This window comes from Elgaria multicarinata, chromosome 6 (genome assembly GCF_023053635.1).
Source record: "Elgaria multicarinata webbii isolate HBS135686 ecotype San Diego chromosome 6, rElgMul1.1.pri, whole genome shotgun sequence".
Lineage (NCBI taxonomy): Eukaryota > Metazoa > Chordata > Lepidosauria > Squamata > Anguidae > Elgaria > Elgaria multicarinata.
In genome coordinates this window covers 99,375,835-99,402,849 of record NC_086176.1, presented here as the reverse complement: position 1 = coordinate 99,402,849, position 27,015 = coordinate 99,375,835, and the positions used below count along the sequence as shown (strand labels likewise).

Below are 27,015 nucleotides of genomic sequence, written 5' to 3'. Positions count from 1 at the left end.
CGTTTAAAATCGTTAGATAATATTACGTTCACTGACTGTAAAAAGGACGTTTTATATACCAGTGTAGATCTGCCCAGGGTTGCATCACTAAACTGGAGTGCAGGGTTCCAGCTCAGCAGGCTGGGGAATCACTCTTTAAACCTATTTCATGAGGGTGGGCTTTTCAAACACAATTCATTTGTGGCGGAGAAATCTTGGAAGAACTCTGTAGATTTCAACATTCAGAATTCTACAAAATATGTGTTTGGGTGTCTTGGCTCAAGACTTTAAAATTACTTTAAAAATAACTCCAGGTTTACACTCATTCACTTTGATGATAGCATTTGAAGTGGTTTCTATTCTGAAGTAGCCTTTCCATTTTGGAGGGGGTTTGGAGCCTGTCATTCTCCTATTCTGGCTGCTTCAGAGCAGGACTGTGTGCAAAACTCTCTAAAAAATCAGCCCGCTAAAATTTCCCTTTTATTATTATTATTATTTATTTATTTATTTATTTATTTATTTATTTATATAGCACCATCAATGTACATGGTGCTGTACAGAGTAAAACAGTAAATAGCAAGGCCCTGCCGCATAGGCTTACAATCTAATAAAATCATAGTAAAACAATAAGGAGGGGAAGAGAATGCCAACAGGCACAGGGTAGGATAAGCAGGCACAGGGTATGGCAAAACTAACAGTATAAAGTCCGCACAACATCAAGTTTTAAAAGCTTTAGGAAAAAGAAAAGTTTTTAGTTGAGCTTTAAAAGATGCGATTGAACTTGTAGTTCTCAAATGTTCTGGAAGAGCGTTCCAGGCGTAAGGGGCAGCAGAAGAAAATGGACGAAGCCGAGCAAGGGAAGTAGAGACCCTTGGGCAGGTGAGAAACATGGCATCAGAGGAGCGAAGAGCACGAGCGGGGCAATAGTGTGAGATGAGAGAGGAGAGATAGGAAGGAGCTAGACCGTGAAAAGCTTTGAAGGTTAACAGGCCAGTAACCAGGAGAGAAAGCAGAACAACTGATATTATATAGAGAATGATCGCCACAGGCCTCAGTCTAAGCCCTACCCAGTTTTTAATCATGTCACTGGAACCTTTTCAGCTGGAGCAGCTTTGGGCAACACACGGCAGGCGCCCTGGCTTTTTGTGTGTGTTCCCTACCACCCCATACCCCTGCTGCCAAAATTCAACTTGCAGCAGCAAAAATGTGCGAGAATGTGCACAGCTACACTGCTGTAAAACGGCCATATAGATGTGCCCCCAGTGCCCTATGTATGCCATCCCACCTTTTCTCCTTGTTCTGGATCCCCTACCCTCTCTGATCCCTACCCCATTTTGTTTGCAACATTTTCCCCTGGTGCCTCGGAATTGCACAATTGGGGACCAGAGATCAATAACAATAACAGAAAGGAATGACCCATTTTCAGAATTCAGAAGCATCGAAAATAATTATTATTATTATTATTATTATTTATTTATATAGCACCATCAATGTACATGGTGCTGTACAGAGTAAAACAGTAAATAGCAAGACCCTGCCGCATAGGCTTACAAAATAAGGGAGGAAATGGTGAACAGAGTAATTGCATGTGAACAAGGCATAAGGGGAAGTGGGAAATTTGGTAGAATCACCACAGCAGTAGACCTCAACATTATATTGGTTTTATAAAAATTTGACTGTCCTGGCTTCCCCCAAAGAATCTTGGAAACTGAAGTTTGGCAGAGTTTGCTGGGCATTCTGTTTTAGAAATCCCTAGCCTCCCTCAAAGAACTATATGTCCCAGGGTCCACTAGGGAAGCAAACTACTAATAAGCCAGTTTAAGTCTTTGGAGTACATATGCCCCATATTATATTTTATTTATATCCTGCACTTCAAACTCCACAGGGTTCCCACAACAAATCTAGAAGATTAAAACCATGAAAACAAAAAAACAAAAACAAAAACTCAAGGTCAGCCATATGTAGGGTGACCAACTGTCAGGATTTCCCCGGATTTGTCCTGGTTTTTGTTCTTTCCATGGTGTCAGGGGGGATTTTCTATCATTTTCAATAATGTCCTGGAATGACACACCTTTGCCTTTAAGGCTGCCATTAGCATGGCAGGAGGGAATGACATGCTTTCTTGAGGCACATCATTCCCCCACCCTGAGCTCCAATTGAGGTCTTAAAGGGGAAAGTGGGTCATTCGTGGACATTATAGAAAAGGCCCCAATTGGAGTGGATGGTGGTGGTGCAGAATGAAATCCTTTCCCCTCCTCCACTCCAATCAGGTTCTTTAAGGTGGCGGGGGAATAACGTACTTTCTGCAGGACTCAGGAAGCTGCTTCCCCCCACACACACTAGGTGTCTTCTTTTTTAGTTTCCCAAATATGGTCACCCTAGCCATATGTGAAAACTGTCCCTCCATCCCACTGATGCCAATGGCACTACAGGTTTAGAGTGAATCAGTCCGGCAAGCAGAATCACAGAGTTGGAAGGGGCCAGAGTTAGGCCATTGAATTCAACACCCTGCTTGATTAAGGAATCCAATTTAAAGCATCCCTGAGAGATGGCTGTCATGTCTTTGCTTGAATATCTCCAACGATGGAGAGCCCACCACCGCCCTAGGCAGTTGGTACCATTGGCAGGATCTACACTACTGCTTTATAATGGTTTTTAATGGTATTAACAACTGTTGAGGCCCAGGACGCACACACCATATACAGTTTTCAAAAATTTTCAAAGTGTTTTATCCCGCTTAGTGTAGATCTGGCCAATTATCTGACTGCTTTGACCGTTATTTAGTTTTTCCTGATGTTCAACTGAAATCTGTCCTTGGATGACAGAGAACAGGCTGTGGCCCTCTTCTGAGTGACAACCCTGTAGGCACTTGAAAAGTGCTTATCATATCTCTCCTCAGTCTTCTCAACTCAAAGCTAAACATACCCAGTTCCCTCAGCCTTTCCTGCTGGTAGGACTTGGTTTCTAGTTCCCTGATTATCTTTGTTGTCTTTCCCGTAACGCATTCCAGTTTTTCTGAATCCTTCTTAAAATGTGTACCCAGAACTGGACACAATATTCGTGGCGGGGGTCTGAAGAGCGTAGAGTGTAACTATCACTTCCCATGATTTTGAACCTTTACTTCTATTGATACAACCTAAAATTGCATTTGACTTTTTTTGCAGCCATATCACACTGCTGACTGCTATTCAGCTTGTGATTGATTCCAGCTCCAAGATCCTTTTCACTCATGCAATTTCCAAGCCTTTGCATCCTCCATCTTATACCCGGGCATTTGATTTCTTTTTCCTAAATTACGAACTTTACACCTCTTTACACCTGTGCTCTGAGCTTGCAACCTAACTGTCTTTGTATTGCTGCTGGATTTCTTGTGGGCTAGGATTGCTAGACCTGGCACTAGGGATGAGAAAGCATTGTGAGCAGTAAGACGACATGGAAGTGGCAACGAGGAAAGGGAACTTTTTCTTACCATCCATTCGGCCAGCGTAGGGAGTCAGCAGCCTGCGGGAGGTGTGTTCTTCGTCGGTTCCCTCAAGCTCAGAGCGATCTCTCTCGGGAAGTGTCTTACCAGCAGGGAGAGGAAAAGTCGAGATCGTGTTGAGTAGCACCACACAGACAGCCACCACATCCCATAACTTCATCTTAAATTCCCTTCCAGCACAGGACCCTGGCAAAATGGAGACATTGGTTTTATTATTGATTTCAAACATTTATATCCTGTCCTTTATGATCCTACCCAGAGGTACAAAATGCATTAAAACTGCAATTAAAATAAAATAGAAAGGTAAAGGTAAGAACAAGTTAGGTATTAAAATCAGCAAATGCCTGAGTTTACAGATTGGGTTTCGACGGATGTCTAGAAACTAGGGCTGTGCACCGCCTAGCACCTCTATGGCCACAAACTACGGTGGCCATAGAGGTACTAATCATTTAGAGCCCCTGCGATATCTTAAAATTGTGCGTGGCCTGGTTATTCTCACATGTGGCAGCGGAAGCCGTCAGGAATGCAGTGGTGATGGCAGCGGCAGCAGGTAAGCGGAGAGAGCGGGGAAAGGGAGGCTTTTCTGGGTAACGGCTGTGCAGCTGGCACCTAGAAAAGTCTGAGTCACGCTGGAGGGCCTGAATCTCTCCTTGGCTTCAGCACCGAGGTGAGGCGGGCAACCCTCGAAGCACCCCCAAGGCAAATCGGGGCTGCTTTGGGGGCTCCAAACTGGCCTCCGAGGTGAATCGGGGTGTGTGTGTGTCCTTGCATAGCCCTACTAGAAACTGTCAAGGATGGCACCTGTCATTCTGCGGCATGCACATGTGGGGAGAGAGACATTTCCAAAGGTGAGGTGCCACAGCAAAAAAGGTCCTCCCCTTGGTTGTCATTAGCTGTACTTATGCCCCTGATCAGCAGATTTCAGTGAGTGGGCAGGTTCATATGCTTTTATATTTAATTTTATTCTTTTAAATATTTGTATTGTATTTTACATTTTTAACTGGGTTATAAAAAGGTGTTTTAGGTTTTTTTTTAACTGGTTCCAAGCTGCCCAGTGGACATTAGTTATTAGGTGGATTAGAAACATAATAAATAAATAAAAATAAATATTTTTTTAATTGTGAATATCAACAAAACAAAACTGAAAATACATTGTTCAAAGAAAAACACACACACATTACATATATAGGAATATCATCACTTTTCATCATGTGTACCATTCATTCAAAAAAAGAAAAAAAGAGTTACACACAGATTTCAAGAAAAGCAGACCAGATATCCATGTACTTATCCACTCGCAAGTTGTGCCTATATCACACCCGTTCAAAAGTTGATAGTGTTATTAGGCCCTCACTCCATTGCATTATGGGAGGTGAGCATTTATCCTTCCAACATAATATAAGTTTTTTGGCTGTCATGAGGACCCTGAAACAAATATATAAATATGGACAAAGGTGCTCCCTCAGGTTGCCTGGTTCCAAGTTGTTTAGGGCCTTGTATGTCCATAACATCACCTTGAGCCTGGCCCAGTAATATATTGGCAGGCTTGAGAATACATTTTGCATCTTCCCTCTGGACTCCAAGGATGCAACTTACATGCCAGACATTTCTGGCCTCTCTCCTACCCCCATCTTGGCAGTGTCTGTTGTAAACCGCCAAGCCCTCTGGGCTAGAACCTCTGCCATTTTAATGTGCAGTACAATAACAAACACAGACGGTGTTTATTAGGAGCAAGGAATAACTTGTCTCACTGGCTGTCTCGCTGTGACTCAGCCACTGGTCAGGGAGGGGATGAAAAGAAGCTGGGTTTTCTTTGTAAAATCTAGAGGAGAAGACCAAAGATGCAATGACCAGAGCTGGTGTTAGTATTCTTGGGCAACCGCTGGTGGCATTCAAAGCTGATGCCTGGCTTGGAGGCCACCAGGTAGCAGGATATAGTCAACATTTACATTTCCCCTAATAACCCTAGGGTGGCTAGGCCTTCTGCTTTGGAGAGGACAGTCTTTTAATTGGGATCGTCTAGCGTGTCTTAAAGATAAAGAATTCTAAGAAGGGAGAGCAGATGCCTTGATGAGACTCACCCACTGTTATCACCTAGGCAGGCAACAGTCTAAGCAGACACCAGTGGTAGAGTTGTAATTTTTGAGGTGCAGGTGCTCGTCATGACAGCCCCCATAGCTATGGCCGCAAGGTGAGTCCAAAAATCCAGGCAGCTGTGTCCATCTATATCAAACCAGTTCTAGGAGTTTGAATCTACTAGAAGCAGGTCTTTCGTACAGCTAATGAGTCTTAATTGCTCATTCAAGACCAAGCCACTCCCAGGATGATAACCAGGAGCAATTTATTGTTACAGGGAAAATTCATTCCTCCCCTGCCAGCTACTGCGAGGATTGCTCCTAAGCTAGGGTGACCATACGAAAAGCAAGACAGGGCTCCTGTATCTTTAACAGTTGCATAGAAAAGGGAATTTCAGCAGGTGTCATTTGTATGCATGCAGCGCCTGGTGAAATTCCCTCTTCATCACAACAGTGCAGGAGCTAGAGTGACCAGATACAAAAGAGGCTCCAGGGGGTCCTTTTATCAGCTTAGACCGATCACCAAATACAACCCTACCTGGTTAGAAATAGATGGTTGTTTAATGCTCTGGCAACCTCCCATTTACATTATTGCAACATTATAAATGAGGCTCCTTTGAAAATGATCCAGAAACCTCATTTAAGACAAAATAAGATGGCTAGACAGCTAACTGGGACTACTGGCCAATGTGATCATATTATGTGATCATACCTTACCAATTGCATTGGCTGCCTGTCTGTTCTGGGGCCCAGTTCAAAGTGCTGGTTTTAACCTTTAAAGCCCTAAAAGGCATGAGGCCAGGTCACTTGAAGGAACATCTCCTCCCATATTTACCTGCTGAGACATTGTGATAATAATCTGAGGACCTCCTCCAGGTGCCCCTGCCCAATGAGGAGACAAGAGGGAGCGCCTTTTCAGTCAGATTGATATGATCCCATCAAGGTGGCTCTATATCCCTCTTGCACATTGATACCTCATAGTGCACACAACAGCATTTGTTGCAATATTTTGGGTAATACATAATAAAAAGCAGAAAATTACGCTAGAAAAGTGGTATACAGGAAGTGTAATGTAGGGTGACCATATGGAAAGGAGGACCTGGTGAAATTCCCTCATCCTCACAACAGTTTAAGAGCCTCGTGTGGCGCAGAGCGGTAAAGCAGCAGTTTCTGCAGCTGAAACTCTCCCCACGGCCTGAGTTCGATCCCAGCGGAAGCTGGTTTTAGGCAGCCAGCTCGGGTCAACTCAGCCTTCCATCCTCCTGAGGTCAGTAAAATGAGTACCCAGTTAGCTAGGGGAAAGGTAATAACGGCCGGGGAAGGCAACGGCAAACCACCCCGCTATAAGGCCTGCCAAGAAAACGTCAGCGAAAGCTGGCGTCCCTCCAAGAGTCAGTAATGACTCAGTGCTTGCACAAGAGGTTCCTTTCCTTTTTCCTCACAACAATTTAATCTGCAGGAGCCCTGCCCACTTGACAAAAGCTTTAACTGTTGGGAGGAAGAAGGAATTTCACCAGGTGCTGCATGCATAACAATGACACCTGCTGAAATTCCCTTTTCTATACAACTGTTAAAGATACAGGAGCCCTGTCCTCCTTTCCATATGGTCACCATGTCCCAACAGTTATCAGTGCACTTCAATACTGATAAAAAACAATTTGTGTAGATCTAGACTACGTTATGGTCCTTCTGGCAAAACTGAAGACGTTTCTATTCTCACTGGAATTTTAGGAATGATTTTTAGTGCTTTTAGTATTTTTTTTTGCTGATGGTTTTAATTTGGTTTTATGTGCTGGAATCGTTTATTCTGTGCTGGTTTTCTTTTTTTGTTTTAATGTTTTTAATGCCAGAGAATTTTGGTTATTGGGCTGTTTAAAAATCCAGTAAATAAGTAAATAAAATAATTAAAATAACAAATGAGATATAACAAATAATTAACATCAGCGTAGCTAAATCTTGGTTAAAAGCACAGAACACTGAAATTAACCAAATGCAGATTGGAATAAACAAACATTTTTTATTCAACTCTGCATTTATTTGATTATTTACAATATTTATTTGGTTATAAAAAACAAACAAACCTCTATATCACATCCATATGTAGTAAATAGGTGGATGTGTGTATAGTGATTTTCGTTCTAAGAGCTATTCTAAAATAAAAATAAAATTAAGGTATTTGGCAAATAGCACTGGCATTGCTGCAACCTGAGGGTCATCTCCAGGTTCGAGAGGTCCTGGACAAAGTGCCCACTTATGTCAATGAGCAGCAGCTGAAGTGCTCCAAAGTTACTTGGAGCTGGCATTTTCCCAATAGGCTCCTCAAAACGAGTGATTTATTGCATGCCCCTGATTGGCCACTCGCAACGGTTTGAGGGTCTTTTACATGACACTGTGAATGACCAGGACATCTCCTGCAGCAACTATTTATTTATTTATTTATTACATTTTTATACTGCCCAATAGCCGAAGCTCTCTGGGTGGTTCACAAAAATTAAAACCATTAAGAACATAATAAAACATCCAACAATCTAAAAACCATTGGAAATCCTGCCATGAAAAGAAGCTCTTTCAAGTGATAATATCTGGTAAAAAGCAGGACCATCCACTACTAGATGGCGCTGTCTCAGTGGAAGTGAATGAAGCACGCTTAGAGGGAAAGTATTCAGTTCAAACCATGTGGTTGCCCCTCTCAGCCTGTGTAATGCAGCCCATAACAATCCATTAATGTAAAGACGCAGAAAGCTCTCGAGTGAAGTAGGTAATTCCTGGGCATTCTGGGAAATTTAAATGGTGGCTGATAGATGCAGCAATCTAGGATAGTGACCCCAGGGCTGATATCACTGATAGTGAGCTCTATTGGGGCCCTAGCAGCTGCCCTAGGATGCCAAGTGCTACCACCAGGCCTACTGCAGGAAGAGAGCTTTCTTTCTCTTTGCCACCTTAGAAGACAGTCTTCCAAGATATGACCTCCAAGTAGAAGTTATACAAGAGAGTTAGGCCGTTTCTACACCTGCCTTTTTTCCAGGGATCATCCCTGTGCATGCAAATGACACACAGGGGATCCCGGGAGCAGGCAGGGATGCTCCCTCCATTTTCCTGGGATAATCCTTAGGTGTAGAAAGGGCCTTAGATGGTTTTAAAAGGGGATTAGTCAAATTCATGGAGGGTGAGGTTGCGAGTCGAGAAGGAAGCATAGAATAAAGACACGGACACCAGAGCTTGAGAATAAACTAGGGCCTCTAGTTTAGATTCACCCCTCTCTGGATCTGCATGTGAAAGTGCAAGAATCAATGTCCTTACCTCAGGCCACTTGCCTGCCATTATGGGTGGGCCACTCTCAAAAGCCAGGAGTCGGGTAAACCTGGCCCCTTTCTTAAGTGACACTTTGTAAGTTTGGGGACATCACCCGCACCTGAAGCCTCACAGCTCGGAGTAGGTGAGGCAGGAGGGTCTCCAAAGGCATACCACATCCTGACATGGGAGCCACACAGCCCTCGCCTTCTCCTATACAGTCCGCCCTGCACACTCAGGTCCTCTGGGGAGAACTTACTTCGGTCAGCCAAGACTAGGCTGACATCAGTTTCCCAGAGGACCTTTTCTTCTGTCGCCCCTGGATTATGGAACGGCCTGCCGGAGGAGATTCGTAATATTAACTCCCTCTGTGATTTTAAGGCAGCTTTGAAGACTAGCCTTTTCTGGCAGGCCTACCCAGATTAATGTAAAATTAAGATTTTTTTAAAAATGAGTTGATTCTTGCACTAATGTTGGTCCCCGCCTCAATCCAAAGGGAGAGGCGGGTAAGAAATATTATTATTATTATTATTAATTATGATGATGATGATGATGATGATGATGATGATTCTAATATATGAAATTCCCACACATCACACCACTGGAGAAAAACCCAGACCCGAGCGTCGCAGTTGCGACGTCTGTCCCAGCAGCACCTAGCCAGCTTAGCTGTAGGGGAGGGTGGACGCAAAACCCTTCAGGGACCTGGTGTCCTCCATTCTCCAACTGAGCAAAGGGGGGTGAAGCTCGCAGGCAGCCATGGTGGCAAGCTAACACCCCCTCATCTTGCTGCCTTGTTCACCTCCACTGCTGCTCTGTCAGCAGCCAAAAAGTGAAAGAGGCTGATAGTTGGTGGGGCTGGCCTTCATAGGCTCTGCCCCACACTTGCCTCATGTGGCATACATGTGGCAACACACGAGGTGCCCTATTCTGCTTCTCCCCACCCGCAACAGCCATTTTCCTGCCAAAGCCATCCCGGCTTGGTGGGTACCGGATTAATCAATATTGGGGCTGTTCACACAACAGGCTAACCTACACTCAGTGATTGAGTGTGGGGTTGTTGTTGAGCCATGGGTTGTGTTGTCTGAACCCACCCTGAACCCAACAACAAACCATGGGTTCTCAAGGTGGCTTGTTCAAGAAAAATAAGCCAAACTGCATAGTTAACAAGCCATCCTGAGGAAAACATTCTGGGTTCAGACAACATGGCTCAACAGTTCAACGAAGAACCAACAGTTTAATAACAACACACACTCAAGCACTGAGTGTGTGAACCCAGTCAGTGGCTACTAGTTATGATAGCTATAGATCACCCACAGCGTCAGAGGCAGCATGACTCTGTATACGAGTTGTTGGGGAACAAGAGTGAAAGAGGGCTATTGCACGCCTGTTCTGCTTGTGGGCTTCCCAAGAGGCATTTAGTTGACCCCTGTGGAAAACAGGATGTGTAACTAAGCAGACCTTTGGTCTGATCCAGCAGAACATTTCTTGTGCTCTTATGTTTTAATAATAATAATAATAATAATAATAATAATAATAATAATAATAATAATAATAATATCATCTGAACCAGAAAACAAGCCTTAAAATTAAAACTAATGACAGCAGGTTCATAAATAGTCCGTGGGCAAGTCAGCTTCACCAAGAGCATTTTAGCATGTGACACTGAAGTTACATTTCAGTCCCACTCACATGCATGTCTGATGGCAGTATTAACACAGGAGAGAAAGTGTCAGGGTGCCATTTTCAAACTGACTGCACAGTTTATCTGACACAGATGTTATGCATTTGCTTTACCATTGTGAGAAATGAAAACAAAACAAATAATAACAGTCTGTAAAATCATGTAAAAATAGCCACCACACGCAAGTCTTTGCAGGGCTTAACTTCAGTGTGAAGTAACAGTAAAAGAAGAAAACTTAGAACATGTGCAGAGTAGCCTCTCCTCACCACTGAGTAACTGCAGCTCACTCAACCACATCTGAGCTGAGAGAACATGTCCAGGTCAGGGGAAGGATTTGCCTGAGACTTGGCAGAGTTCATGCTTGCGTTTTGAGAAACTAACCGCTGACTGTGTTAATCTTCAGCTCACGAACTTAGAATCCACACCTAAGAAAAGCTCAACCTAACTCAGGGGTAGCGAAATCTTTCCAGTCCAAGGGACAAATAGGATCTGAGTAAGCATATCAGGGGGCGCATACTGGCAGTGGGTGGAGCTGCACCCCATAGTGGGCGGAGCTAGCCCACTGCTAGCTTGTGACCCCAATGTGATTTCCAGACACTGTTCACTCACTCACATCCACCCACCCACTGTCTCTTACATAATACTTACACATCATCCCCCCACCACACTGTATTCAGTTTTTTAAAAACCTGAATGGATCAGGGAAGGGACCACTCGGGGGGGGTGCTCCAGGCTTGGGGAGGGTTAGCCCTTTCCTCCCCAGCAGTGCCCCCTCCCCCTGGAAGTAGCCTTTTAAAACTGGTACTCCAGTGACACCAGTTGATTCTAGTTGATCGATCATTGGGCAGGGTGTTAAATGATGAGCCCCCCTTTTTTTAATGAGTCGGGCAGGTCAGAGTTAAGGGTGCACTTCATTCCTTAAATGCTGGGCTCATCTACACCAAGCAGGATATTCCACTATGAAAGCAGTATATAAAATGTAGGATCTACACTACTGCTTTATAGCGGTATTGAAGTGCACTGACAACTGTTGGGGCCCATTGACACATACCATATACCGCTTTCATAGTGTTATATCCTGCTTGGTGTCGATGCGTCATGGGCCCCAATAAGTTGTCAGTGCACTTCAGTGCCACAATAAAGCAGTAGTGTAGATTCTGCAGTGCACTTCAATTTCGTAGTGTGGCTCCTGCATTTTATATACTGCTTTCATGGCGGAATATCCTGCTTGGTGTAGATGAGCCTGCTGTTTAGGTTCTGCTTTGTAACTGTAATAAGGAATTTAAAAAAGAAAATCTTAACAATGTCCTTTGTTTCTATCAGTCAATAGCTGACCTTGTTTATTTAGGGTTCAATCCTATTTATGCTAAGACAGAAATAAGTCCTACAACTCACAGCATCCCTCATACTGGGAGTTGTAGGGCATATTGCTGTTTAAACATACATAGAATTGTGCCCTAAGTTAGTATTCCCCCCCCCCTCCTCAAGTGTTTGCTGGTAGTAGAGCTCAGTAATAGAGCGCTTGCTTTGCATGCATAAGGTCCCATGTTCAGTCCTCAGCATCTCCAGGATGGGCTGGAAAACAGTCATGTCTAAAACCTTGGGGAGTTGCTACCAGTCCGTGTACCTCATTTCACACTTTCAAACCTTTATGCAAAGTAAAGGTTTGAAATTCGGCATTCACAATTCTCCAAATGTTGCTATGGAGTTCTCTGATCAGAAAATGCATACAAAAATGCATGCGCTATGGGAAAGTGCGCGCACAAATAAGTATATTTGTGAAAATAACATTCAAAAATTCGTTATATTAGGCAAAATGCTGGCAAAATGCATATATTAGGCAAAAAATGCATACCATGCATGGGTTTGGTGAAATGCACATAAAAATGCATTTTTGTGCAAACTTTAAGCAATAATAATCACAAACGGATGTGGGAAAGGATGAACTGAGATGGGGAAAATAAGAAGCCAAAATTGACAGATTGATCTATTCCTACTCAGGAGTAGACTCACACCCTTGCACCTCTCACATTCTCTCTAGGCATGCACAGGAATTTGATAGAAAACAGGGGAAAAACCCAACTTATGTCTAGATTCTACCTTTGTATGGTAGGAGGAGAAATAAAAACACAGTTTAAGCATCATGTGTTTGAAAACTCAAACAAAACAAAACATCCTTGTTTCTGTCCTAATGACAGGACATAGAGTTTAGATTTAATCCCACCCACCCACGACTAAATTAAGTGGATTGTGGGCCAGGCTATACAAGTCTGTTGCAACATATGTGGCTTCAGCGCTTTAGCCAAAAGCTTCCAAGTTATAGAGACTGAAACAACTGGGCATGTTTAGCCTGAAGAAGAGAAGATTGAGGGGAGACATGATAGCACTCTTCAAATACTTAAAAGGTTGTCACACAGAGGAGGGCCAGGATCTTTTCTCAATCATCCCAGAGTGCAGGACATGGAATAATGGGCTCAAGTTACAGGAAGCCAGATTCCAGCTGGACATCAGGAAAAACTTCCTGACTGTTAGAGCAGCACAGCAATGAAATCAGTTACCTAGGGAGGTTGTGGTCATTAGAGGCATTCAAGAGGCAGCTGGACAACCACCTGTCAAGTATGCTTTAGGGTGGATTCCTGCATTGAGCAGGGGGTTGGACTCAATAGCCTTATAGGCCCCTTCCAATTCTAATATTCTATGATTCTATGAGGGAAACAAAGAACAGGAATAGCTGAGAATGGCAGATTTGGAAAGAAACAGTGGAAAGGCTGCGGACTGGAAGCTCCATCACACCGGGGGTTAACACACTCCCTACCTTCACTTCTCCGCCCATGTTTTCATTCCTCAGTTACTTCCTCTTTTCAAAAGAGGAAGTACAGAACGAGCATGAGGCCCATTGAGTCCACTGCTCTAATGGCACTGCTTCTCTTGCACACAGCAGGAGAGATCAGCAATTCTGAATTTAAAAAATCATCGGACTTAATGAGGGTGGTTTTTTTGTAGCGTGAGGAAGGCCAGAAGGGGCGGGAGGCAGGCAACATCATGTGAAGGACCTGAGCAAACTCCGTGGGTTCCCAGTAACGAGCGTGCAATAAAACGCTCGTCGGATGGAGCTTTGAATCTCGTTCCTCCTCTCATGGAGAAATCTGCTTTGGTGGAAAAGCTGGTAAGAGAAGGTACCATGTGGCAAAGTATAAGAGTACAGAATGATGGGATGATCAGAACTTTTATCCTTGATAGCGCATCAATGAAGCAAGGTGCAGGTTGTCATGCAGAAAAGAAAAGAAAGATCTGGAATGATTAAAGATACAGGAACCCTGTCTTCTATTATATATATTCTTCCAGGTACAGTTAAGTCCCCAAATCTTTCTTTTTGGAAATTATTTGTTATTCAGGGCAAAAGACAACATAAATCCCATTTAGCGTATACCTATTGAAATAAATGGAATTTACGTTAGTCATGACTAATTTAAATCCCATTCATTTTAATGGGTTTACTCTAAGTAGGAGTTAGGTTGGATTTTATCCTGTATAACATGTAATTTCCAAAAGTAAAGGATTTGGCACTTAAATATACCTGGAAATGTACAGTTGCTCACATCTTTGTCTTGTGTCCCTCGCGAACTGTGTAACACACTCTCCTAAGAACTCAGTTGACCCTCATCCTCTTCGCTTTTAGAAGACACATCTTTTTAATTTAGCCTTCTAGTTGATGTAGTTTTAATTTTTTAATGGTTTTACTGTTTTTAAAATGCTCTTAGTAGTTTTTTTTAAAAAAATGTTTTAAGTTTTTATTGTTTTAAATGGATGTACACAGCCTTGATGGATTTTTTTTTGCAAATAATGCTGTATATCAATAATAATAATAATAATAATAATAATAATAATAATAATAATAATAGAAAAATAAATAGGATCATAAGATACTGAAACTTATACTGAATCAGACCATAAGATCATCTAGCTCAGTATTGTTCACACTGACTGGAAGCAATGGCTCTCCAGGAATTCGGGCAGGAATTTTTCCAGCCCTATCTAGAGATGACAGGAATCGAACCCGGGACCTTCTGCATGCAAAGCATGTGCTCTACTGCTGAACAGCAGCCCTTGTTTCAATTAAATTATACAGTGGGTGAAAGATAGGCCCTTTGCACATGCTCACAGACACACTCTTTACTGCTACTGCCTGTGCCCTATGTATCAGCACTGATATTCGGGACAGTTTCTATAGCTCAAAAATAAGCCCCTCTGGTTCTGTGATTTTACTGTTTAAAGGGAATTGAGGCTGAGCTACAGTTAAAGGGCCTTGGATACGTTTACAGAAAGAAGGATACTCTGGCCTTCACATCAAAGAAGCAGCGATTTGGCAACCTTCAGTCATAAAACATTATATGGGTACCAGTTGTGCCTGGTAAAGTGAGGAGGGAGGGGGGTTATCTGCAAAGCTAGAAGAACGTGTAACTCTCTTTTGGCTGGGTTTTCCTATCTCCGTTGAAACTATTATCCGCCTTGCAAACAGGCAATCTGGGACCAATCAGGCATTTCCCATTCTTTCAGCTTGTTCACCAGAACAAGCTGGTGTGCGCGGAACTGTGTTAAATTCCACAGCAAGTATTTCAAACCGCTGTTCTAGCAGAGATGAAATTTCTGTCTCGTTTGACTCCCTTTCTTGGGAAGGTTTGCTTTTTGGACACCAGGCAGTTCAGAAGTCAAGGGCAAGGGAAGCGGGAGGTGCTTGCAGGTGCTTAATTAGAACCAGCATGGACCCCCCGTCCTGCTCCAATCTGTCTCCATTGCCAAGGCTTAGTTCTCTAATGATTAAAGGGTGTCTTTGTGCTCGTGCAGAGTGCATTTCCCTTGCCACTGAGGTAGTATCCTCAGTATCCTCACAGCTCGGATTAGGGCTTCTAAGGCAAAGGACACAAATGAATTCTAAACTACCCGGAGATCCAACACCTCTCGCGGCACTTGGATTTCAACTGGATTACAGCCTCATCCGCAACCGATTGAAGATGAGACGTTTGGATTTAACCCGATTGGCAGCACATCCTGAACCAATTAGATCGGCCTAAACTACACACACGACACGTAGATGTGGCTTTCCCCTCCCCTGCGGGGTTTCAAATGCCTGTTTATCCTCATTAGTCTCATTACTTTTAGTGGAATTTGACTTCCAAGTACCGGGTTAAGACTTGCGATTTGCCCTGGCCTGGGATCTTTAAGCATGTTGCTAGAAATAGGCGCATTTAAACCCTTGCAATGTGCATTTGGGCCCACGTGGGGCTGGGGAGCTAGACGTAAGCCTAGTATTGTAAACAGGAATCCATTCTCAGCAAAGCCTCAAATTCTGGCAACTCCAAGTTCTAGCAACCCTGTGCATCTTTACTCAGAAGCAGTGGTGCAGCAAAGTAATTTTAGATCCCAGATTTAGAGATGAGGCTATGGCCCCAAGACAACATCTGGGGAGCTATAGGATAGTTGGATTCCTGGATCTGAGGCTGGGAGTCTGACCTTCCCTCCTCCCTTACCCTCACCTCCTCACAGCTGGCACAGGGAGAACCATGTCAGTAGCCTCTATGAAGTTGCAAAGGTGACCTCAGAGAGGAGGGAAAGAGGGCAAGGAGGGGAGGGGCCTGGGGAAGGGGCAATACAACCTATCCCAAATCCTCCCCAGCTTCCTTCCATCTTCGTCAGCAAAGCCCTAGCTAGATAGGCAAAATGCCTGTCTAGCAAAAACAAGCCCCTCTAGCAAAATAAATAAATAAATGCCCGTCTAGCAAAAATTGCCTCCACACTCCTCCCACATGGGTCTTTCACTTTGGACTGTGTCACAGAAATTTTGAATGAAATGTGTATTGTTATTGTATACACAATAATCTGTGTATGCTAACTAAGTATTTAGTAATGGAGTGATCAGCTATGCATACTAGAAGCCAGCTGAGAGTACTGGTAAATGTTCTTGGAAATGGGACAAAAAGAAATGCCATAGGTTCAGTTTGTTAACCACCTCCACCAAAGTGAAAAGCTGCTGGGCTTAGGAGAGATACCTCCATTAAGGAACTTCTGAAGTCAATGGTAAACCTGGTTGCATTGGGAGGCAGCCCTATTAGGGTTAGATGAGGTATGACCAGGTCTGAAACTTAGGATGAGGTCATCAACATAGGGTTTATAAAAAGCAAGGGCTTGAGCTGTTTTGGAAAGTGATCATAGGGGAATGAGGCAGGGTCTACACTACTACTTTAAAATGATTTATAATGACCATTGGGGCCCAGCACACACTCCATATACAATTTCCAACCATTTTCAAAGTGTCGTATCCTGCTTACCTAAGCTCTGCCAACAATGCTTGCCAGATAGGTAACTGTAAAATCCTAATGATAACTGCTTTGTTGACTGTGAGGAATAGAACTTTAATTTTACTAAGACATGTGCTAGCCACTATTTCTATTATGCTTCTCATCTTCCAGATTGCATTGTATGTAGTGATGTGTTTTGCTTGTTTTATCATTTCAAAGATTTGCTATTCTCTAATACTATTTGAGATGGTACCACTTTATGTTATTTGGCTGAAAGGGTGTTTCAGGGACCACAACCCATATCAATTACCTCTTAAAGCCCAGAACACTCAGCTGGGATTCAGTTATCTGTTCAGGGGAGAGAAACGGGCTAGTCAGATGAAGCAGGAATGGGTCTCCCATCTCAAGTACAACCTCCACAGCTTCATTTTGTTGAAGAACAATTTGTAGAGTAGTGGTTAGTGTTGGGTGGAAACTCAAGAGATCCCGTTTCTAGGCCCCACTCAGTCCTGAAGCTCTCTGGGTGACTTTGAACCAATCACTGATTCTCAGTTTAACCTACTTCACCTAAAATGGAGATGAGGAGGACCTTGTAAGCCTCCTAGGGTTCCTTGCAAGAGGAGGAAAAAAGGTGGGATATAAATGCAGGAATAAATACATTTTTGTGAGGTGTGTTAAACTGCACACAGCTGAGCATCATCTCACACATACAACATGTTCTCAGTGTTCAGACACTCACAGTCAGCAGAACCATTGTGATTTGGGGTGTAATGCTGACTGCAGTGGAAGGAACATTAAGGATAGTGCTAGCAGCATCACAAATGATAAGCAACACACTGTGCTGTATTCTAAGTCGGGTTCCAGGTCACAGCCAAGAGTTCTGCACCATGGTTTTAAATGCCCAGCAAAGCAGGCAACAAGGCAGCCCCAACTTTGCCCACCTGTTCCACCCCTGGCACTTTCATATACCTCTTACCAACAAGATGCAGTGATCAAGATCCCAGGTGTGCTATGTTTGGACATCAGGCAAGGAGAGAGAGATGCAAAAATGAGGTGGGTAAAGCTTTGGCTCCCTTGCTCCCTGTCTCATCAAGGAATTCAAAACTACCCTACGGATCTCGAGGTTATAGTCTGGCAACCCTGAAAGACCTTATGCAGGAGTTGAAATGGACAAGCCTCTAGGTGAAGGGTACAGCCCTTGTCCATTTCTCTCCAGGCAGCCAATCTTAGACTTGGCCTTGAGTCTACGCTGAGCTGGCGGCCAAGTGAAACAGACATGGAGTTTCTCAGCACTATAAACCATCTTCACATGTGAGAACATTTGTGTCCCTCTAGTGCTAATTGTGATGAGTGCCATTGTTAAAGAAGGACAGGAAGTAGAAAGGAAACTATGTACAGTCTAGTCAAAACTTAAGAATTGTGTTCAAATTATAGGTCAATTTATGTATTACCAACTGATAAAAGCCTCCTCTATAAAATAAAACTCCCCTGTCCATAGGAAACTAGTAGATCAGAGAGAAACAGCCCACAGCTGCCCCATCACTGACATGCTAGTTTACTATGTGCTTGAATTTACTTATGTGTTTTGCATAGACGAGTATTCAGTCATCCGTGGTCCAAAATGGTACAACCCAGAAACTTGAAAATTAGTCAGACGAGTCAGTTTCCATTCTCAATCGAATCACCTATTTGATTGAGAATGGGCCTTGAGGTAGGAGCTCTTGGTGTAGGTCTTGCCGCAGCTTGGTGTAGGTCTTGCCAAAGCATATGGAAGGGACCAGGTTGGAGAAGGCTGCTCTAACGTAAGACTTTTCCGGGGTGGGTGGGGTGGGTGTCTTCACGGCACCGGGTAGGTGCTGTGTCCCTCGGAAACCCCGCGCTTTCCCTCCCCTGGGCTTGCGTTGGGTAATCCTGATGCTGAGGAAGGAGTGCGGGGTTTCTGGGCAGCCATCTACAACTCCTGAGTGAGGCATGGGGCTGTTTTGACATCATCTTGTGCATCCTCGCCTTGCTCCAGAGAAAAAAGTCAGGGGAAGTCCCTGACTTTTTCTCTCTGCAGCTTTGGGGGAAAGCCCCAGGGTGAGTGTGCGATTACAGCTCCATTGTATAATCGATGCCATGCTACCATGCACCCACCCTGGGGCTTCCTGAGCATTTAGACAGCCCCCAAGTTAACTGAGGATGCAATCCAACATGTGTAGGACAGAAAAATAACGTACAACTTTCAGCACCACCCAGCCAGCCATGCTGGCTGGGGAATGCTGATTTTACGACCTTTTTCTGTTTAAACACGGGGAGGATGCACCCTTAAATTCCTCATTCTGTTTAATTAGCTAGTAGCATGGGTTGCAATAATTTTATAGTGCGCATATGCTCTTAGTCTGTCTTCTAAGCGTTTAACCATCATGGCTGCCCCTAAGAATCTTGGGCACTATAGTTCGGTGGGTGTGCGGAGAATTCTTTATTCAAGTTCCCTTGTCTCCACTCACAGAACTTCATAGTCTAAGGGTTCCTTGAAGAAAAGGAATGATAAGAAGCAGTTTGTATCATGGATCTGCACAATCAAAGTAAATGAGATGTGTTTTTCTTAACAGAGGTTCCTGCGTGGCAAGAAAATAGTTCCGCCAAGTGCAGCTTTCCTCAGATGCAGTGATGGAAGAAGCTGCCCCTGATGGATTTTTACATGTCAGGTGACGTCTTGGAGCAGCTCCAGAGTTATTGCTTAATGGAGGGTAAAGGAGACACATTGACAAGGAAAGGAAGCTGCCATGTTCTGAATCAGACCATTGGTACATCTAGTCCCGGGTCATCTACACTGACTAGCAGAGACTCTCCAGGGGTTTTGGCAGAGGTCTTTTCCCCACGTCAGACTTCCCCAACTTGGTGCCTTCCAGATGTTTTGGACTCTAAGTCAGTGGAGGCTGGTGGCTCCAATGTCAGTGGGATAGTGAATTCGCTCCAGGTTTCAGCCAGAACCAGCCAGAACTCTAAAGGAGCTATCCAAGATCTTTTAGAGTTCTGACTGGTTCTGACTAAAACCAGGAGTAGACTCACCGCTCCACTGATAGTGGAGCCACCAGCTTTCACTGCTTCAACTCCCATTACCCCCAACTAGCATAGCTAATGGTGAGGAATCTTGGTAGTTGTAGTAATCTGGAATAACTATTACCTCCTTGGTCTGTATTCACAATCTCCATGGTGGACTAGAAAACATTCCCACCCACCCCGCCTCCCCGCTTTGAAATAAAGGACCTGTAGGAGCACATGGTGATTTAGAGGAAGTAACAAATATCTATTACATCAGTTGTATCCAATGTTAACTTATGTTCCAATCATTTAAATGGGTCTACTCTAAGAAGGACTAACATTGGATGCAACCCAAAGTACTTCTTTGCAAGCCTTAGGATAAGCACACTCAGTCCATTTAAGCAGCCCAACCCTAAAATAATGTTGGGGAATAAGTATGGGGAATAAGTACAATCATGTAATAATTTGCCCAGGTACTCTTGTTTAGTTGGGTTGTGTATGGCAGCCCTAGAAATACAGCCTCTCTCAGGCCAGATCTGATATGAGAAATTAGAAAACACCTCTGTGATAAGCTAGTCTAGTTCTTTGCATTGCTCAAGATTCCTTAGCCTAAAATCTCCATAGAATCTAATGCCATAACTTTCCTGGCAACTGGTCCCATTATTCAATAGTTTGCATAGTTGGGGTTTTGCTGTGGAGTCCACTGACAAATTTTGACATGGCTAACATTTGACCAATGTTCTCTGGCACAATCTCACATAGGAGAGCTTCCTGGCAAAGTATGCCCTATGCAGTTTTTCCTGGTATACTTTTTTGTTTGTTTTTAAATAAACAATCCCGTTGTCTCCCTAATCCAATTGAATAAAAGAACCTAGACGCCATCTGAAAATGAATATATTCTAGAGGACAAGGCTGCCAATAGACACTGGACAGAACAGGTCATTGGCCAACGAATGATGAACTTCAGTTACAGAGCAATCCTATGGATGTCTACTCAGAGATAAGACCCATTATTTCAGTAGGTCTTACTCCAAGGTAAGTGTATATAGCAGGAGTGGGCAACTTGTGGCTCTCCTGATGTTTGGGCCTAAAACTCCCATAATCCCTCAGCATTGGCTATGCTGGCTAGGCTAGGCCACAAATTGCCCACCCCTGATGTATAGAATTGCAGCCTTAGAAGTTCAAATGCTTTTCCTGGCACATTACATTTTTAAGGGACTCACTAGTAAAGGTTATGTATGCACATAAGACAGAGCACGTTTTCAGCCATGAATAGGAAATACATGGCTCCCTATAATGCAGATGTCTAATGCAATTTGTACACTGTTGTGCTTTTAATTGTGTTTAAATCTATTTGCTTTTTATGGTATTCAAAATTAAGAAACTGTTTTCAATCTGGAGTTTATTGTAATTTTTTTTGAGGGGGGCAGGAAGGCAGGAAATAAATAAATAAATAAATACTATGCGAGTGAGTATGTGTGTATATATGAACGTATTGAGTTTTCTGATGCACTGTAAAGTGTCTTTAAGTTCAACAGTGGCTTGCTGCAAGCAATCACAGAAGCAGAAGAAACACTATTAGTAAACACACACACTCACACAGGGGCTGAGTTTTGTAGCTTCTAAAAGCAGCATGTGTATATTCCCAGCACACCCTGCTAATGACACTTAACACTGCATCTTCCGTGAGTACGGTTCTCTAATGTTACACTGCTCAAGCAAGCAGGCGCTCAACATGAGCAGGCATCTGACAGCCATTTTGAAGCTTAAGGATTGGCTCTCCTAATAACCCAAAGGTGGCAGGGGAAGCAACGCATGAAAATGACATGGGGTGCTTTTATTGTTCCATCACTCTGCCTTATTCAGAAATTTCTTCAGCAAGCCCAGATGCCCATTGTGTTCTATTAGTAACCCATCCATGTTTTCCCACTGCTTCTTCAGTATTTTTTCCTTAACAGAAAAACAAAAAGCCCATAAAGAAGGAAAAGTTGAAAAGCAGCACTCTATGGGCCCAGTCAAATGACACTGAAGGCTCTTTGGTTAGCTTAACCATGCTTCTCTGTGGTCAGCACTAACCACAAGCTGCACACTTGCACACAACACTGTTAACCCTGTCTGGTTCCTGGTTTCCTTAACCACATACTTAACGCAAAGCAGTTAGATGAGTGCCTGAGTCCTCCAAATGCCCTGCCCCATGTCCCATCAGCCCTTGTGCTAAGAGAGCCAGCAGTTGTGTGGTTTAGGCAATTTAGGCCACTCTATACTGCTAGCTCTATAATTTCAGCCCTCTTAACCACAGCTGCATTGCATAAGACAACTTAAGCCTTAGTGCCACTAATCTTGCTGCAGAACAGGGTTAATGAAGCCCACCCCAAAGTAGTTAAGCAGACGCACCTGGTGAAGGAAAACTCATGTCTGAGGACACCATTAGCCTTGCTGCTTAACCAAAACTCCTTAAACAGCATGGTTAACAGTGTCATCTGAACGAGGCCTGTCTCTTGATTGGTAGAGCTATGAGCTTTCCACCTTAGGACAAGGGCGTTCATTAAGGGGCATTCATAGTTGCAATAAAGTCATTAATTATGAAGACCTGGCAATATTCACAATTCCTCAAATGAGAAGCTCTGGTCTGGTCTAAACAACTTGCCTGGAAGACCTGATCTAAACCCATTGCCTTTCACCCCAGGTATTCAAGGGCTGGTGGTAATTATTCATTGGTGACAGAAAGGCACTCTGCACACAATCAGGGGGGATGAATTGGCCTCGGTGCTGGCCCAGAACACCTTGCTGCCTGCAAAAGGAGCCTAAATGACACCATCCCCAGCCCCAGCCAGACCCAACACTTTAAAATGTCTTAGGGTGCAATCCTATGCACACTGGGAATTGCAGGACTTTTTTCCTGTCTAAACATGCATAGGAGTGTGTCATTACTGTACCACCATTCAGACTCCATTCACTCCCTTCTCATGGGGTTTCACCATGCTCTATGGCAGGAATGACCCTGAACAGCTCTTAGAACAGGCCTTGTAACCCACCATACCAAATTCATCCATCTCCTGCAGTCTGCCTGGTGGGTCACCAATGGCAAGTTGTGCCATCCTGTTTTAGGATTTGGGCTAGTACCCTTGTGAAATTACAATTTCGAACCTGTCGCTAGAGGGCAGCAGAAACCAAACCACTTGCTTCGGTTACATCGCACCGCACAGGCCGCCTGCTCTTTCTCTCCCCTCCCCCATGACGATTTCGGAAGGATGTCCCTGCCCTGTATAACTTTGGGAAGCCAGGCAGCCTCATTACCATGGATACCTCCCTTTCAAATCCTAACCAAATTATTACGAGGCTCTTTTGCGCATGCAAATCTCTCAGCAGGGAAAGGGGGAGAGAGAGAGAGAGAGAGAGAGAGATGCCCTCGGCGAGTTCTGGACTCAAAAACCCCAAATAGGTGAACACTCCAGTCTATGCAATGATCTTACGTTCATTTGTTTGAATGGCTCTTATTCCACCCAAAGCATCAATCTGCAACGTTAAATTCAACCGGGGGGGGGGAGGGTCCTTCCAAGTAAACATGGATATGATCTTTAAGTCTCTCTCTCCCCCCCCCCTCCCCGGCCCCCATCAGCACCTCCCTAACACAGTGGAGGCTGGTGGCTCTGATTTTAGTCGGGCTGTGATTCCATTCTGGGTTTCAGTCAGAACCAGCCAGACCCCTAAAAGACCTATCCCAGGTGCTTAACCTATTTTGGGGATAAGGTTTAGAGCCTTGGACAGCTCCTTTAAAGTTCTGACTGAAATCCAAAATGGATCCACAACCCCACCAAAATCGGAGCCACCAGCCTCCGCTTCCCTAAAGATCAAACACAGGCCGAGCTGGCACCGAATCTCCACCAGCCACTCGCTCGCAACATCCCTGGTTGAAGCCAATGCAAAATCCGTCCAGCGCTATCATGGTTATCCCCTGCAAGATGATCTGCGCTAAACTACTTCGGGGATGCACTAGCTCCATTTTCACCCTAATAAACCACCTCTTATTCTGGAAGAGAAGAGAATTTTGCCCCTTCTGTTTCTGTCCTCTTTCCACTCCGGGAACGCGATCAGCTGTGCTGGGGGCACACACGCTTCGGATTCTGAAACTCACAGAGCTGGTTTCTTATTTGCATTCGTGCAAAACTTTGCATGGGTTTCCTCCGTGGAAACATGTTAATTTCAGGCGGTGGGTCCCTGTGTTGCTTTAAGGCTCTCTCTGTGTGTGCGTGTGTGTGTGTTCCCCATTGGACGGGACGCATTTCTTGCAAACAGAGTGATCGCCACGGATTTGTTCGGACTCCTCTCTCGGCGAGCGATTTGGCATTTGCTCGGCCCGCTGGGCTGAGTTTGCTAGCTACCCCAGGCTGAGTACAACAAAGCGAGGAGGAAGAAGCTCTGGTTCTCCGTAGCGCAGGAGTGATGAGAACAAGGCTGGTTCTTGACTCACGCTCGGAGCGGTCACGCCTTAGAGAGAACCCAGCTCTCTCACTCTCACTCTCACTCTCTGGCTGAGTTCGGACGACACGCTAATCAACGGTTGTTTCCCATTCTGTTCCTATTCCCCCCACCCCAAGTTGATTAGCGTGTCCTCCGAACTCAGCCATTGTCTGTCTGTGTGTCTCTCTCACACACGTCTTTTCCTTAGAATGGAGGCCGCTAGTTTAAGTGAAAGTGCAATCAACGGCAAGCCTGAAAGCTAGGAAAAAGTTTCGGCGCTCTTCCACGGACCGCTGAAGCATCAAGCCCCCTTGAGAGTTTTGGTGAGGCTAAATCGGTTTGCGGTTTACATGCTTTGCGGATTGCACGGTTTCTTGATTCGCTTTTCTGCAACCTTCCGGTTCGGTGTCGTTGACCCTTGGCGCCCACTTGCCCCAGGGGGCTTAATTTCTAAAAAGTAAGAGTGACTTGGTTCACCTGAAACTCCCGAATAGCAGAGGCTGAGCATAAGGTGCTTTGCACGTGCTCATGGTATTCTTGTATCTCCAGGATCAATCCCTGGGTCACCTTTAGTCCGGTATCTCTTGGAGAACTTCTCGAGGGAGCAAAAATGGGAAAATCTGGCGCATGGAAAACTTGGACTGCAAGTCTAACAGGCTTACTTAGGAGTAAGACCAACTGAACTCAGCAGGTCTTACTTCTGAATAGGTATGCATGGGCCTGCGCTGTTAATCAGGGATGCCTCCCTCCACTCTTGAAACCATGTAAAACCTTGGCACAGGTTTTAAGAGTGTGGAACTAGTAGGGTGAGGTGAGCGAGACACGGGTTCAAATCATCACTCAGCCTATGAGGTTCATTGGATGATCTTGGGCCAGTCACCAACTGTCGGACTGACTTACCTCGCAGGGTTGTTGTAAAGTTAAAGAGGGAGGAGGAGAACAAAGCGGGGGGGGGGCAAAAAAGAAAACAAAGTGGGATATGAATGCAACAAGCAAATATATATCCCGCTTTGACACTTTCCCCAGAGGATTGGCTTCCCAGGGCCCTAAGGTGGACAGGCTGTGGACAAAATGTTCAGATCTGAAGTGGGTAAGTAAGTAGACAGAAAAATGTTTAGACAGAAAAATGTCCTATAATTCCCATCCAGCTTCTCTGTCCAAACATGTATAGGATTGCATCCTAAGTCTTCCAATGAACGCAGCCCCAGGCATTTGGATCTGATTTATAGTCAAGAAATGCATTCCCATCTCTTCCAGAACTTAAACCCAACTGTTGTGTGCCTCGCTGTCAGAGAAGCACCACGATGAAATTCCATTTCAGGGTCCACCACTCTCGTCTCCCAGGCGCCTCGCTCCGGAGTAACTACCTCTCTAACGTTGGCAATAGCTGTTAGGAAGCCACTTATTACCTTGATGGCGGAATGCAAACAAGGAGTCAAACAAATCCGGTTTAAATGCTCGGGAGCTTTGGGCTGAGGCGGTTCTATTATTCCCAAACCAAATCGTCCCCACAACACCCCCACCCCGAGAGGGTTTTCTTTTGCTAAAGAGGCCACGGGCCCAGTTTAATTGACTAGTGGATCCAAATGCGAGATGGGGGAGGGAAGGGACGTTTCCACCTTTCTTTCTCGACGGCCCGAACTCCAAGGCCGATTCTCTAGTGCGTGTGAAGTTTTCCAACCCAACTCCGTCAGTTGAAAACGCCTGTACGATGCAGATCCAGAACAGTCAAGGCAGGGGGGTGGGAGGGCTTTTCGTGTGTGTGTGTGTGTGTGTGTGTGTGTGTGTGTGGTGGGGAGGAGAGTCGGTATTTATCACCCACCCCAAAACTCCTTAATCTAGATGTCCATCCTGCCAGTCCTCAATCTCCCTCCTCCGCCTTGCGCGATCAGGAAGGGGGCGGTGGTCTCCACGGAATCTCTCGCCTCTCCCGCAAGCCCTTACCTTTGATCTGGTCTCTTCAGACCCACGGGTGACATGAACGCCGAGATCCCCGCGTCGTCCAGCTCCGGAGAGGCCGACGGAGCCCCGGGCCGCAGAGATCCGCCGAGTGGGTGGGCGACTCGCTCGAAGGCGCGCGGGGTGGGAAGGCGAGGCGCCGAGTTCGCAATCCAGGCGGGGGAGGGAGCTGCCGCCGCTGCCGCCGCCGCCGCCCCGCGCCCTCCCCCGGCAATGGCCCCGCAGGTGCAGCCGGCCGGGGGCTCCGCTCCTTTCCCCCCGCCCCGACTCCCGGCGGCCGATCCACGCTCCGAAGCTCAGGGCAGACGGCGGGAGGAGCCTGCTTGGCCGCACGCTGCGCCGCCTGTCAGTAGGACCCTACCGTCGCGGAGTCGCTGGTTGGAAACCCGGGAGGGACGCCCCATCAACAGCGGCGGAGAGTCCAGGGGAGACATCGGGGCGTCCCTGCGACGCCAGGTGGTTCAGGGAGGGCCGGGCGGAGGAGGAGGAGGAGGAGGAGGAGGAGGAACAGCAGCAGCAGCAGCAGCAGCAGCAGGAGGAGGAGGAAGGTGCAGCGCTGGCTCAGGGGAGATGGGTCCCAGAAAGGATGTCCAAAGCTTCGGCAGAGCGGGGCGGCGTCTTCCCGGCTCTCGATGGCAACTCCGCAACCGAGATAGATCCACGTGGAAGGACGCGTCGCGCCAAAGCGGCGATCGGCGGCTCCTGCAAATCCACAAGGCTTGACTCGTCTGATTCTCCCTCTTCTCCCCCCCTTCCCCAGGT

General features: G+C 45.3%; 1 protein-coding gene across 1 annotated transcript in view; it reads right to left on the bottom strand.

Annotated features, from left to right (window-relative positions):
- GDNF (glial cell derived neurotrophic factor) overlaps positions 1-26,308 on the bottom strand; it is a 39,073-nt gene extending 12,765 nt beyond the window's left edge. Inside the window, exons 1-2 of the mRNA XM_063128675.1 lie at positions 26,239-26,308; positions 3,449-3,646 (exon numbers count right to left, since the gene is read on the bottom strand). Of these exons, the coding sequence (XP_062984745.1) occupies positions 3,449-3,620 (172 nt within the window). The 5' untranslated portion in view covers positions 3,621-3,646; positions 26,239-26,308. The remainder of the gene's footprint in view (positions 1-3,448; positions 3,647-26,238) is intronic.
- Positions 26,309-27,015: the final 707 nt, after the last annotated feature.